The sequence below is a fragment of the Carassius gibelio genome, chromosome A13, assembly GCF_023724105.1.
Source record: "Carassius gibelio isolate Cgi1373 ecotype wild population from Czech Republic chromosome A13, carGib1.2-hapl.c, whole genome shotgun sequence".
Classification (NCBI taxonomy): Eukaryota; Metazoa; Chordata; class Actinopteri; order Cypriniformes; family Cyprinidae; genus Carassius; species Carassius gibelio.
In genome coordinates, this window is record NC_068383.1 from 15,052,483 (window position 1) to 15,065,953 (window position 13,471).

Consider the following 13,471-nt stretch of genomic DNA (forward strand, 5'->3'; position numbering starts at 1 on the left):
ATGTACATCTATCCATATAACCATCTCAATCCTCCCATATCTATCTACCTATCCATCCATTTTTAATATACTGAAGTTCAGTATTATAGTACACTTTCACTCTGAACTGATACCCTGAAGCAAGGTTTATGAATTTTAAAGATTACATTAGCATTTCAAGGGAAGAGTCATAAATCATATTGAAGTTTATGATCCCTGCAGATTACATAGTCATCCCTCACCTGTAATCCAGGATACATGCGAGGAATACGTCCTTGACAGCCAGTTTGGAGACACAAAATTATGCAGGCCGAGGGCATACAGGCCAATTTCAAAGGCACACAGATGCAGGTTGCGGTGGGGCCCTTGATGCCCTCCGCTGGCAGAGGGTTGAGTGAAAATGGAGGTGGAGCTGTTTCCACCAGCTTTAATCAGCACAGTCTTGGCCAGCTCAAAGTAAAAATGGGCAGCTGCCTCAGACGGCTGGTTGGGCACATGTGGAGCGTGGCTTTCAGGCCGGCGACCTTTATACCTAAGAGGAAAAGAGGCAATGTGTGACAAACTGTAGACACAGAGGATTGGAGAATCTGTTTTGGCTCTGAAGGGAAACAACTGATTCAGTCAATCAACAGCTTTTGAATTAGAGATTTAATTGTTTTCTGAGGCCTCAAAAAGAGAAACTGATGTACAAGCACCCAAAATATGAGACCAAATCTTTAAAAAGGGCAATGAGGGTAAAAAGGGCGAAGGCTTGTCTCACCTGCTGGTGTCAGTACTCTTGGCTCTGGCTCCTCCTCCAGCTCTGCGTGAGCCGCTGGATGACGATGAGCCAAGTGAATCAGAGGAAGAGCTGCTAATGCTGTCACTGTCCTGGCCTCTCCCCCAGGAAGCTGCAGTCCAGCCACCTCGAAATGGGCGTCGACTGAGAGTAGGAGAGCTGTCTGAGGTGGTCTCTGGAGCACTGCTGTCAATGCTTGCCATGCCTGAGAAAACAAGGCAAAAGAAACATGTCACAAACACAGTCTCAAATTTCTTCAAGCAAGGTTAAAAAATATGTAAATAAATTAGTAATATATATAAAATAATATTATATTTGAAAACACCACAGTTCAATTTTCCCTTCTCTTCGGAGTGTTACAAGCTCTTGGTGCATTAAGAAGATCTGTAAAGTTGCAAAGACTAAAATTTCAAACCCAAATAAATATTCTTTATAAAAGTTAGGACTCAACCACTCCTTCCTAAAATGGCTCGTTCTAACGCGCCACCACATGTCTATGTCACAATATGGGAAGTTTTGCATAATGCCACCCAAATGTTCACGCATGGAAAGGCGGCATAACTTTTATTCTCGCTGTTGCCACTGTGGCCATGTTTTGGAGATGCTGTGCGCTTCATTGTGAAAGCGAAACTTCTTTGTTTGGCCTTCCAAAAGAGGACACAACTACAAATCCGGTGGTTCAACACTGTTCCGGAAGAGTTCAACCCAAATATTCAGATGTGCACAGCACATTTTGCGGAGGATGAGGACTGTTTCCTCTGAGAGTAGCCTACAATACAGGTGTCAGTTTCTATTAAATACGGCAGTTCAAACTGCAAGGACATTCTGGCGCTTCTGACACACAGCCTGTAAGTACATTTTAATGTTTAAATCATTTGCCACTGATTATTCAAACTCGATATTTGAGCAGTGTAGAGTTACGTTAAAACTTGTGTTTATCGTTTCTTAGATCACAAATGCAGACATGGTTTTATGTTTACGCAGCACACTACGCAACACAACACGTAAAAAGACACTGTAAGTCATTATAATCAGTAATTATGTCCCCATTGGATGCAACAATGCCTTGTTTATAATGGGTTTTATTGTTTTTGTTTCATCGCACCGGGGCATGGCATGACAGTATGTTAAGGGGTGTAACATTTCCGTCACACGCTTGAGGTATTCAGCCAATCACAAAACACTGGATATCTGCCCAATCAGAGCACACCTCGCTTTTCAGACCAATGAGCCTTGTAAAAATCTATGGTTTCAGAAAGGCAGACATTGAGGAGCAACAGCAATGTACATTATAAAAAGCAATTCATTATGAAAAGAATGTGTTTTTTTAACCTTAAACCGCATAATCACACTGCACTACACCAAATACGCAAAATAATGTTATTTTTAGCAACGTCATTTGACTCCTTTAAAATAGTGCTGGGCAACGATTAATCGCATCCAAAATATTATTTTTTTGTTTCCATAATATACGTGTGTGTGTTCTGTGTATATTTATTTTGTATATAAATACAAATAGATTATTTTCAAAATATTTTATTACATGAAAATATATATTTACATTAATATTCATTTAATTTATAAATATATTTTATATATAAAAATAATATATTTTTCTTAAACATACATGTATTTATATACACACAATAAATATACACAGTACACACACATTATGTAAACAAAAACTTATTTTGGATACGATTAATCGTTGCACAGCATTATTTGACAAACAATTTATTTATTTATTTTAAAGCTAGCGGGTTAATAATTTATATAAATTGTATGATTTTTTGGACAGATTTTTAACCTCTTGTGACAAAAATAAAGAACACAGGTGCTGCATCAAATGTACTCTTCTGTCTCTCACCAGTGTGTTTCTTTTTCTGCCGTACAGGTGATCCCCAGCAGCGCGTGCCATATGCCCCGCGACCCCCCAGTGCCAAACGACTGGGCACAGTGCCCTCAGGCTTGAAGGGCGCAGCTTCGCTCTGCTGCTCACAGGAGGTCGACTGCGCACCCTCTGCCAAAACAAGTAGTATGAAATGGATAAAATTAAACTTGGTCACTACCGCCTACACAAGAACCCAAAACAATAATATTTCAGCAGTGAATTCCCCTCTGAAATTTAAGTGTCTACTCATAACACTTTGGTGGATGTGGTTCACCTTGATCTCTGTTGTCTGCGATGCCCTCTCCTGTTGCTGCACTCTGAACTCCACTACCCACTAAACCGCCCTGCTGCCCCGCCGCTCCCCCGCCAGTCACGCCCTGCACAGATGATGTTGTTGCAGCAGGCGTGTGCTTTGACACCCCTCCCGTGGCTCCGCTGGCACCATGAGCGGCATGTTTGGATGGGCTCTTCTGGCTGCTCGTGGCTGGTTTGCTAGAGTAAAAGGAGCTCAGAGTCTGAGGCTTATGGGTCTGGCTCTCACGATCCAGGAGCTTGTCAAGAATCTACACAAGGATGAAACCAAACATTAATCGTTTAAGCCATTCACTGCATTTTAAACATGATAGCATGGCTAAGACTCTTAGCATAAGTATGGATGTTCCTAAAGGGATACGGTTATTTTAAATTGTAATAATATTTCACAATATTGTTGATTTACTGTAGACCTGGTGAGCTGGTAAGACATTTAAAAAAATCTTAACCTCAAACCTTTGAATGGTAGTTTATATTCCAGTCCATTCACATTGCTTCAGAAGACTGTAACTTTAGCAGATGTGCTGTATATTGCATGAATAACGTCAAAACACTTGCCTTTTTAAGCTTGCTTTGGTCATCTTTATAGGTGATCATTAGTGCTAGAGCCAGGTCTCCTTTCTCTCTCCGTGTCCCTTCACACAGCAGAGGATGCTCTGCCTCACTGACCGTTGTCTTCATACCTAAAAAAAAATAAAAGATAATAAGAAAAAGAGAGACAATTGAAACACAGAAATAAAAGAAAATATTTATCAAAACACATTCGTGCTGGTTGGTTTGGTGCTTTTTTTCTTCTTCGCATAAATTGATTCTTACCAAGAGCTGCTACAGCTGCCTCAAACCCCAGCTCCTCATCACCAGGCATTTCATTGTTACGGTTCCTGCTAGGAGGTCGAGACCCCGTGGGAGAGACCACTGCAATAGGCAAGTAAAATAATAAAAAAAAGATATACATGAAAAACGAGCATGGGGGATTTTGGGGCTTTTAAAAAACATTTGTAAAATTGTGGGAAAAGGTAGATGTGCGGCTTACCAGGGGTGCAGAGTACGTCAAATATGAAGCTTGCCAGCATGAGGGGCAGAACCGGACGATAGTCGCAGAAGTTTCCATCACGGAGCTGCTCTGCTCTGTCCCTTATAGAAGTCATTTCTACAAGACCCAGAGGAATCTTCTTCAGCAGAGCCACCACCTCAGACTCCTGATATGCCAGCTTGACCTAACATAAGAGCACAGTAGCTCAGAATTATGGCACTCAAAATACGTCACTGGACATCAGGCATCAAAACATTACAATGCATTTTTATTTTGTGGTGCAAGTTACAAAGTGTACATTTGGGTCTCATTTACTAATGTTAATGGTATTATGATATTAGGCACTTCCTATATCGGCCAAACTAGTGACATACGCAACAAGAAACTAAACTGTCATACTAGCAGGTCACTGGATAATAGGATGAACAGAACTTCTGCTTTACCTCCAGAGCTTTAGTAGAAGCCGGCGGTCTCTGCAGCTCCAGGGAGAACATGCCAGTGTTGAATGCCAGGTTATGGAGCTCAAGCCTCTCACTCAACACAGTCAGAAGGAAGGCTACTTTAGACAGGGTGTTGGTGGCCACCTGTGTCTGTTTAATGGTCGACACCTTACTCTTTTTACCCTAAACAAGACAGGAAGAGATTCGTTTCCAAAGGTGAGCACAAGCATGATTGTACATCACAGCTGAAACCTCTAAGAAAACTGTTTCACTACCTTTGTCTGTGGCTGCTCCACCTTCAGGTCAGGAGGGTTAGCCAGCAGATCTCGAGCAAGATCAACAGCCAGTCTGCACGCGTCATTACTATAGCCATGAGCATAGAGAGCCTCCGCACAGGCAAAAAGTATCTGCAACACACCATTTTAACATTGAAAACCTAAAATTCAGCACAATCATATCTGAATGAAATACAATTTTAACCAATAAAAAAAAATATATATAACTGTGGTCCAAAATTAGCAAAACATCAAACAAAAAACTAAAAAAAAAATGTTAAAACATAAATGTAATTATAAATTATCATTTTTATTTATGCATCCAAGATAAATTAGATAAATTTCCCACTGAGACAAAAGTTAAGAAGATACATGGCTACATGTAAAAAAAAAAAAAGATTCACCTCCATCCTGCCCTCTTGCTCCAGAGGTTTAATCCCAGCAAAGATATCTGGCTCTTCTTCATGGTTGCTGTCTGCAACCCCTCTATCTGCTCCCTCTTCTGATGCGGCACTGAGGTAATACGCTTGATAGTCATCTTCACACACAGCATCTGCTCCTGCTCCTGCCTCAACTGCCTGAGGCACTGAGGCCCCTGAAGCCCCGCTTCCATCTCCCTCTCTGCGACCCTGCTGAGCCTTGCCGAGCGCTGCAGAGTGCCGAGTATCATCTAAGGGGTCCTCATCTCCTCCGTTCTCATCCAGATCTGCCTCTGCTTCCACCTTTTTCTCCATAGCTACCACTACTGGAATTGCAATGGAGCAGGCATGGGCATCAGCAGCAGAGGGCAGCACACGTTTGGTCTCGTATGCACGCTCTTTTGAAGCGTTACCACTGTATTTGAGTGGCTCTCGGAGAAGAGGACTGGGTGACGGCAACATCTCTGGTGGAGGCGGCAGGAAATCAAAGGTGTTCGAGGCCTCCGCTCCAAGCGCCAGACTGGAACCATCATCCAGACTCAGCTCAGCCATGTCAGGCTCCAGAGAGCTGTCCTCACTGCTAGTTCGCCGTTTAGCATTGGGGTGCTTCCCGCTGACACCACTCGAACTTCCACATGAGCCCTTGTTGCTTTGTGTAAGCTTGGCCTTGCTACCAGCTGATTGAGAGGAGCTACTGGCTTTATACATGCCTTTACCTCCCTCCTGAAGAGAGAGAGAGACCCTTCCACCCAGACAAACCAGCACGCCTCCACTATTCACAACTGGCACTCCTTTCCTCTTGCTCACAATGGTCTCCTTAGGGCGGACAGCCACCTCCTGCTGGGGAAGATGAGAGTTGCACCGTGGCTTTTGTTCAGAAGAAGTACCTTCTGACGTTCCACCGCGAGCACCTTCTCCTGGTTCCCCACTGGTGCCAGCTTTATTGCCCCGCTGCTGCTGCACCATCCTGACCCAACAAAATGAGGCATTTTTCTTATCCGCGCCACAATAGGTGATGCCAGGTAAAGGGTAGGCCACTTCCCAGTTGAAGTAGCAGCACTCTACAGCTGGTTTGAAGCCCTGGAAGAGTTTGTCGAGAGACTTGCGGTGTTGCCCCCGTTTCACAATCTCTATTACCTTCAGGTGCCATAGCTTTAGCTGGGCAGCAAGCTCCAAACGCCTGAAGAGACACAAATAGACAAGCGAAGGAACATTACCCTACCTAAGTGGTGACAAATATAGCCAGAAATCTTTAAGTTAAGGTATCCTAAATCAAAGTCACAACAAACATGAATCATTAGTTCTTCAGAGTCTAACCGGCTCTTCCTACTTGCTCACCTCTGGGGACTCATGGTAGGGTCGAGCACCGCCAGTCTCCATAAAACAACCATTTCATCACACATGCTGGCACACGCATGTGCTGCAACCTCGGTCTGGCCATTACTGCGACCTGTGTGCCCGCTAGCACTGCTGTGAGAGGCCGATGTCCTCACACTATACCACCAGCCAATGATCTGGAGGAAATACAGAGGGAGCAGTACACTATCATTACAACTGTAAAGTCAGATTAAAATGCATCAGCAAACAAATATTATTCAGACACAGTCAAAAACCAAACATAAGATTTCCTTTCTGTAAATTAAGAAAAAGTTAAAATATGAGGTTCTAAGTCTAATAAAAAGAAAAAAAATGCTATATGGACACTATACTTTTAAAAATTAGAAGAAAAAAAAAATCTATAAATTTGAAATGCTTCACTTTTTTTCCCCAAATGGCAGAATACATTTAATAGAAGTTTTAGGATATTATCTCATTTTCCCAAAACAAACCTGTATGCAATAAAAATTAGGAAATTACTATTCACAAACATTTGGCTGTAAACATTCCTATGAATTTGCTATGGTTTCATCGCAGGCACAAATGTGACAAGAGTTTGCATCAGGATGATGCAATGTTGTGCACATGACACCATCACCCTGGTGTGTGAAGTGAGGCCGGGTCAGTTATTTACCTGTTCATAGGTGAGACACTGTTCGGTGAGGATTTCTAACAGAGGCGCAGCATTGCTGTCTCTCCTCTTAAACATCTCTCTGACGATGGACAGAAGGTTCCAGATGCCCTCTGGCTCTCTGCCTCGCAGGGGCCTCAGCAAACAAGCCCATTCGGCAGCTGCCGGAGGCTCAGTGGATGACAGGTACATGGAGTTCACATCACTGAGAACAACAAGTGACAAAAGAACAGTTAGTTCTGTCTGTTTGCTGTTCATCTTCATCCACACAACTAAATGTGTTAAGCCATTACAAATTTGAGGATGTTTTTAATTTTTAAAAAGAGAAAATTTGTTTTATAGGTTTAACAAAACAAAATCAGTGAAAAAGCACCCCATAGGTAACCTGCTCAATTACGCCTGATGCTCTTCTTCAGAACACAAATGATATCAGGAGATTGTGCTACAGGCAGTACCAGATGGGAAGTTTTTACCTAAACACAACAGGTGATGGGCCACAGAACTTGTGCAAGGTCTTCTTTATGTTGTCACTGAGGGTGGACTCATCTAGATACCAGGTGCTCTGGTCAGAGGCTGAAGGGCCAGCAGTAGGGTCTTAGAAAAGAAAAAGGAGGATTTTACAAGGTCCTCGAGTCTTCACATTGAACAAGAAATATAGAAATTCAATAATTGTGGTTTGTAGGTCAGTCCATACCTGGGGCTCCACACACTGTGTTAATAGCGGTAGACTGGGAGGACAGAAGCTCATCCAAAAGACGCTGAGCTGTCGGCAAGATCTGCAAATACAAAATGAATCACAAAGCCAGAAATTAATGTATCATTACAGAAAAAAAGTTTTGTTCTAAGATACTAGGTACTCGAGAAAAGGAAGAGAGATTCCGTCAATACCCTATAATAAATGTTTACATATGTAATAAGGAGATATATATATATATATCACACCCTAATAAGCACAATGAGGCAACTGTGAGCATTTCATCACAGTTATTTAGAGCTGTGCAACGACAGGGAGGAGCTCAGAGAAGCCGTGAGCAACGGGGCCATCTCTACAATTTATAAAAACTAATAAATAATGCATGCCTCACCTGCTGTGGGAGTTCACTGATGAGGTATTGTGCAAACTTCTGGAGTTGATCCCGCTGTAATCTGGACAGGGACTCTGACACAGGTGCTCGAAGACACACTGCAGAAGCCTGGAACCAAAGACATGCCAAGAGTCACTGACATTCAAGCTGGCACTGGCCGACATCTAGAACTGAAATCAAAGCTTCAGTGCTTTAACTCCCACTCACTAGTGCAAACTAAACCAGGAGCTGGCTGCTCATTAGCAAATACGCTGTGCATTTCTAATGTGTCTGGAGACTTTGATGTCTTAAGGTGGCTGCCCCTGTGTGCCATCACCTGGTACTCTCCTCCAGCATGAGCAGGAAACCCCTCATTTGCAAATGGCCCATACATAATATATGAGCTCCAAAAAGACACGCTTTGAGCCCATCAGAGCTAATTCTCTCTTTAGCTCATAGTGAGGTTATTAAAGAGAATGTGTAGCTTCCCGTGGGAACAGTATTGTGAGCTACTGGAGTGAAATGTGCTGGTCGTGTCCGGGAGATGGAGGATGGGGAGGAGAGCAGGACCTGGAGAACTTAACAGAGGAGGAAAAGGAGGACGGAAATGTTTAGGATTCCTGGACAATATCCCTAGTATGGCTGAGTCCGGGAATAGCCACATGGCCGAGAGTCTAGCTCTATGAGTAACCACATACTTCCGTACACAAATTCAGATTAAACTATCTGAAAACATCTCGCCGAACATATTGTAACTCAGAATTTTTCAAACTTGATGCTAAAAGACTGCTACTATGATGATCTGGGGACCCACCACTCTTCCTAAAATAAAAATAAAAATAATACCAAGTAACACCAAGATCATAGGTTCAGATCCTAGGGAATCCATTATTATCAAATCAAAAAAAAAAAGTTTAGTTTGAGAAAATGCAAGTCACTTTGATTAAAAGTGCCTGTCAATGCATAAATGTAGATAATAGCGAGTTGTTTTTTATGTTTATAATAGATACAAGACACTGTGTGAAAGACACCGAAAGCATTATATTAGAAAGACATTACTGATTGCAGAATGAAAATGGAATAAAAATGAATGACAAGATTACAAAACAGTTAAAAGTTAGAATGTTTGAATGCAAGTTGCAACCAGTTTTAACCAGCACAATTAGGATAGTATTGATGCGAGTTTAGTTGAGAGGACAGTCTGACAGCTCACGAGTCACGACACATGAAACAAACCACACAATCCCACTCAAATAGTTAAAGGTCACAGTGATGATAAAGAACAAGAAGTCTAATGACTGACACAAACAGTTTATTACTAGTGCATGCCTCTCTAGCTACTAAATATACAATATCTAAATCCAGTAGCACCACAGTCTGTTTGAGTTCAACGCAAGGTATCTTCTAGTCTTGTTCTACTAAAGCTATAGAAAAAGCAAGAATGCATTGTACTAAGTAACAATCTCTGTGATACTGTTCTGCTGAGTAGGTGGTCTAAATGTCAAGCCTAAAACATTTGAACTTAAGGCTGTGATGTGAGGAAATGATAGGTAACCTCCTTAGACACCAGCCTCAACAGACAAAGCAGCAAATGAAGAGATACTATAGCAAGATTAAATCTAAAGTGTCAAATATTTACTGAAATTGCTGTATAGCTGATTAAGGCCATAGCAGAACTAAGAAAATAATGGTTTATTCAACGCACAATACTAGAATAAAAACTAGAGGACTGCATAATATGAGTTGCTGCATTAAAATGATACATCCTCAAAGCTATTTGCCAAGAAACACTGAACATACAAATATGGGTTAGTGTTATGTTGCAGACACTACTTAAGCATCTTATATTTCTTTCTTACTCTCTTCTTCATGGTAATTCACAAATTCAAAGGATTTCTAGTTTAATTTACAAGAAACCAAACAGGAGAACGGTGTATTTGTTATTTACAACCAAACCAAACCAAACATGCAAGAAAAAGTTTATGCAAAATAAGTTTGTTATAATTTCCCCCAGCAGCAGCACACAGAAGACAAAACCCACATGCAAATGCTAAATGCCGCCCACGGTCCGGGCCGCCGGGTCTATCTGACTGTGGCAGGCCCTCCTGGTTAGGGGATATCACAGCAGTGCAGATCCTTTCCTCCACCCTCCTAACTCCACAGGGAGACATCAAACCTAATCAAAAGCTTCTCAGTGCTGTTACGCCCACAGTCACTCCGCACAGATAGAAACCTTGAGAGAGATTGTGCATGTGCTTTATGTGAAATCAGCCCCGCAGACATGTCCATTTGAACCAGGCCATTGTGCACATTAAAATGCATGGTATATGTTGTTGTGAGACACACTGACAACTGCTGAATTAAGCCAGGGGTTCTCAAACCTCTCCATGTACCCCCAGTACTGCACGTTATTGCACTGCACCCCCACCCTCATTGTAAAGGTATTCTGCAGCAGTTGCATATTGTTTACTTCCAAGGGAATAAGGAAAAATAATACAAGTGAAACATCAGGGAAAAAAAAGATATCAAAAATCTGTTTGATAAGATGATTGTTTTCATGTGAAGATGTTATTAAAATTCCATTTTATTATGTTAAATAAATAAAACAAAATAATTAGACATTATAATATAACAAACAAATATGAAAAATATGTTAAATTAAATCATATACAGTATGATGCCCCAAATCAAATAAAGTGACACAAAAAGAATAAATATTTTCATTTAAATAAGTCTTTGTCTGTGTGCTTTCCATTTAAAATTATAGACAACCACTGCATTTTAATCATGATCCAAACAAAGATTCTGCATACATGCAACATGAGCAGTTTTTAATCTAAATTAGATTGTATAATTTCGAAATTTTGAAGCAAAAACAGATAGGGCTGGACCAGAATATTCAAATATTAGTTCGGTGGACTGGCATTCTATTTACAATTTAAGATTCTAATAATTTTTTGACTTATTTTTTTGAACACCTGGCATCCCCCGCGAAACGGTCTTAATTTGCACTTGAATATAGCCGCTTTTATTATTTTTTTACTATCGGGGCGAATTGTTATATTTCCACGAAAGCCTGGTATTGGGCGGCATGACTGCAAACGTTCTCTGCATGGTTAGACAACCGTGCTTTGCCATTCTGTTATAGTGCGTGTTGTCATCAATCTGTTGCCTTGCTAGCAGTTTCTCCATAGCTGGCTAAGACGACCGCAAATTGATCAAACAGCCAAGTAAACAGCTATGCTACGTTCAAGATTCAACAATTTTATTCGTCACATACACAATTATATAGAGCAGATATAACCAGCAGTGAAATGTGAGTATATAAAAAAAATATATATTAAATAGAAAAATATCAATAGAAAAAAGAAAAATAAGTCGGAGACATTTTAGTCTGTAGAGGAAACATTTGCGCTTATTGATATAATACCCATTGTTGCTTTGTTTATTTTATTTTTCACATCAAGAGATTTTTTTTTTCTGTTACTGAATGAAGTAAATACAGATAAAAAAGGAGTCCCAAAAACAGAAATATCTGATCATTATGATTATTACCGTTTATATTACACTTGCGTTACCGAAGCAACAACTGACGCATTTAAATTGCATTCCCAAGTGCTACAAACACGAACCCAAGGGTGCACCACAGTGGAAAAGAAACCGTATATGTGCTGACTGGCCCGCATCAGAATGGAATGGTTAAGCAAAGATTGTTTAAGTTTGGTTAAGTTTGGCCCAATAGTGGAATAGCGGTTTATGAATCGCCCATCAGTGAACGTCAAGATTCAGTTTATCTGGAAGAGAAAACAAAAATGCAGAAGACCTCATCTGTGTGGGACCACTTTAAATTGTGTGAGGACAAGACAATGGCAGTGTGCAAGATGTGAGATTTGAAACTGGCCTACCGCAAAAGCACGTCAAGTTTGAAAAATCACCTATTTTCTGTAAGTAATACACCTATAGTTTATTATTGGAGTAAAAACGAGCTGCTTTTATCCACCTTGTTAATCAGTAATAAAAATAAAAAAAAAATCCAAAAAAAAAAACAATCCTACAGTAGCCCAGCCTAATAATTTGACTATATTAAAAGTATTGCTCTTAACAGACCAGTGTGTTTTGTATCACTAGTGCAGTATCCGTTCTCAGAGCACATAAGCCCTTGTCTGTGTGAGGCATGCCACTTCTGGCTCGTGTGGTTCTGTAGTTTATTAAAAGTTTATTAATTCTGAATGTTTCGCGTGTCCATATTTTACCAAAATGAGCACTGCACTCCCTTGGGTCCACAGCAACACACCCACCACGCGTGCAGTTGATTGGATGAACAGTTCTCAACATAATTTGCAATTATGCAAACAGACAGAGACGCAGAGGTTCCTGCCTTTATTAGAAAGAATAATATGTTAAGCCCCTCCCTCCAAAGCTTCAAATATTCAGTGTTGATTAGTATCGAAGCTTCGAAACTCAAAAAATTATATTTGAATCAGCCCTAAAAACATAATGGTTTGACTTCAGTTTTGTGAAACTATACATAAAAATATATGCATGTAACAGAGGACGAGCTGAATGAGACGCAGATTCACTCTTTGTCAGCAGGTGGCACTTAAAGCGTTTCCTTGATTTCTGCTGTAAACAAAGCTGGACTGCACTTATGAACTTTAATATGCATTATACAGGGGTAAGATGAAATAAATAAAAATACCATCTAAACTTTTCTAAAGACAGTAAGTTCCCCATAGACAGGCATTCATATAAATCCTACCCGTAACTGAATCGCGATTTGAATGGTCACATATTTGAATCGATTTTCGACCGGCTTTCGGTTAATCGTTACATCCCTAATAATATTTTTAAGGATTAATTTTAAGTGAATGTAAGCATAATAAAAAAAAAGGCTAAATAAAGCATGCAAAATTAAATATTGAATTTCAATATCAAAAACAAAACAAAAAAAACTAATATTGGCTAATAATTGATATGTTACAAATACACCACTGTGTATCTCTAACCAGAGGCCATTATGTGCTTCTAAAATCTCTTACATTGTGAATTCTGAAGAGGCAGAGGGCCACAACGTGGGCACACCATTTGGCTCCTGCTCCACAGGTGCAGCTGCAGGAAGTGATGCGGCAGCGGTCAAACATTACAGCTACATTGTAGGCTCCTTTTGATTGGCCGGCCTGGGGCGACACTACTGTGGCACTGAGGTGGAAACCTGTTTGAGACAACAAAAGCCTGTTGTAACATGTCAACTAAAATATAGTTCACATTCTCT

At 40.6% G+C, this 13,471-nt stretch overlaps 1 protein-coding gene across 9 annotated transcripts in view; it reads right to left on the reverse strand.

Annotated features, from left to right (window-relative positions):
• LOC128026267 (zinc finger SWIM domain-containing protein 8) overlaps positions 1 to 13,471 on the reverse strand; it is a 34,726-nt gene that overhangs the window by 12,932 nt on the left and 8,323 nt on the right. For all 9 annotated transcript variants that reach the window (XR_008186383.1, XM_052613171.1, XM_052613168.1 and 6 more), the window contains 16 exons: positions 13,239 to 13,411; positions 8,221 to 8,328; positions 7,830 to 7,911; positions 7,609 to 7,729; positions 7,139 to 7,340; positions 6,466 to 6,641; positions 5,113 to 6,307; positions 4,709 to 4,840; positions 4,437 to 4,616; positions 3,994 to 4,177; positions 3,777 to 3,875; positions 3,519 to 3,643; positions 2,923 to 3,211; positions 2,625 to 2,777; positions 740 to 962; positions 222 to 511 (listed from right to left, as the gene is read on the reverse strand). Coding sequence is in view for 8 of the 9 variants with exons in the window: in XM_052613171.1 (XP_052469131.1) it covers positions 222 to 511; positions 740 to 962; positions 2,625 to 2,777; positions 2,923 to 3,211; positions 3,519 to 3,643; positions 3,777 to 3,875; positions 3,994 to 4,177; positions 4,437 to 4,616; positions 4,709 to 4,840; positions 5,113 to 6,307; positions 6,466 to 6,641; positions 7,139 to 7,340; positions 7,609 to 7,729; positions 7,830 to 7,911; positions 8,221 to 8,328; positions 13,239 to 13,411 (3,732 nt within the window). In the remaining variant the exon portion in view is untranslated. The remainder of the gene's footprint in view (positions 1 to 221; positions 512 to 739; positions 963 to 2,624; positions 2,778 to 2,922; positions 3,212 to 3,518; positions 3,644 to 3,776; positions 3,876 to 3,993; positions 4,178 to 4,436; positions 4,617 to 4,708; positions 4,841 to 5,112; positions 6,308 to 6,465; positions 6,642 to 7,138; positions 7,341 to 7,608; positions 7,730 to 7,829; positions 7,912 to 8,220; positions 8,329 to 13,238; positions 13,412 to 13,471) is intronic.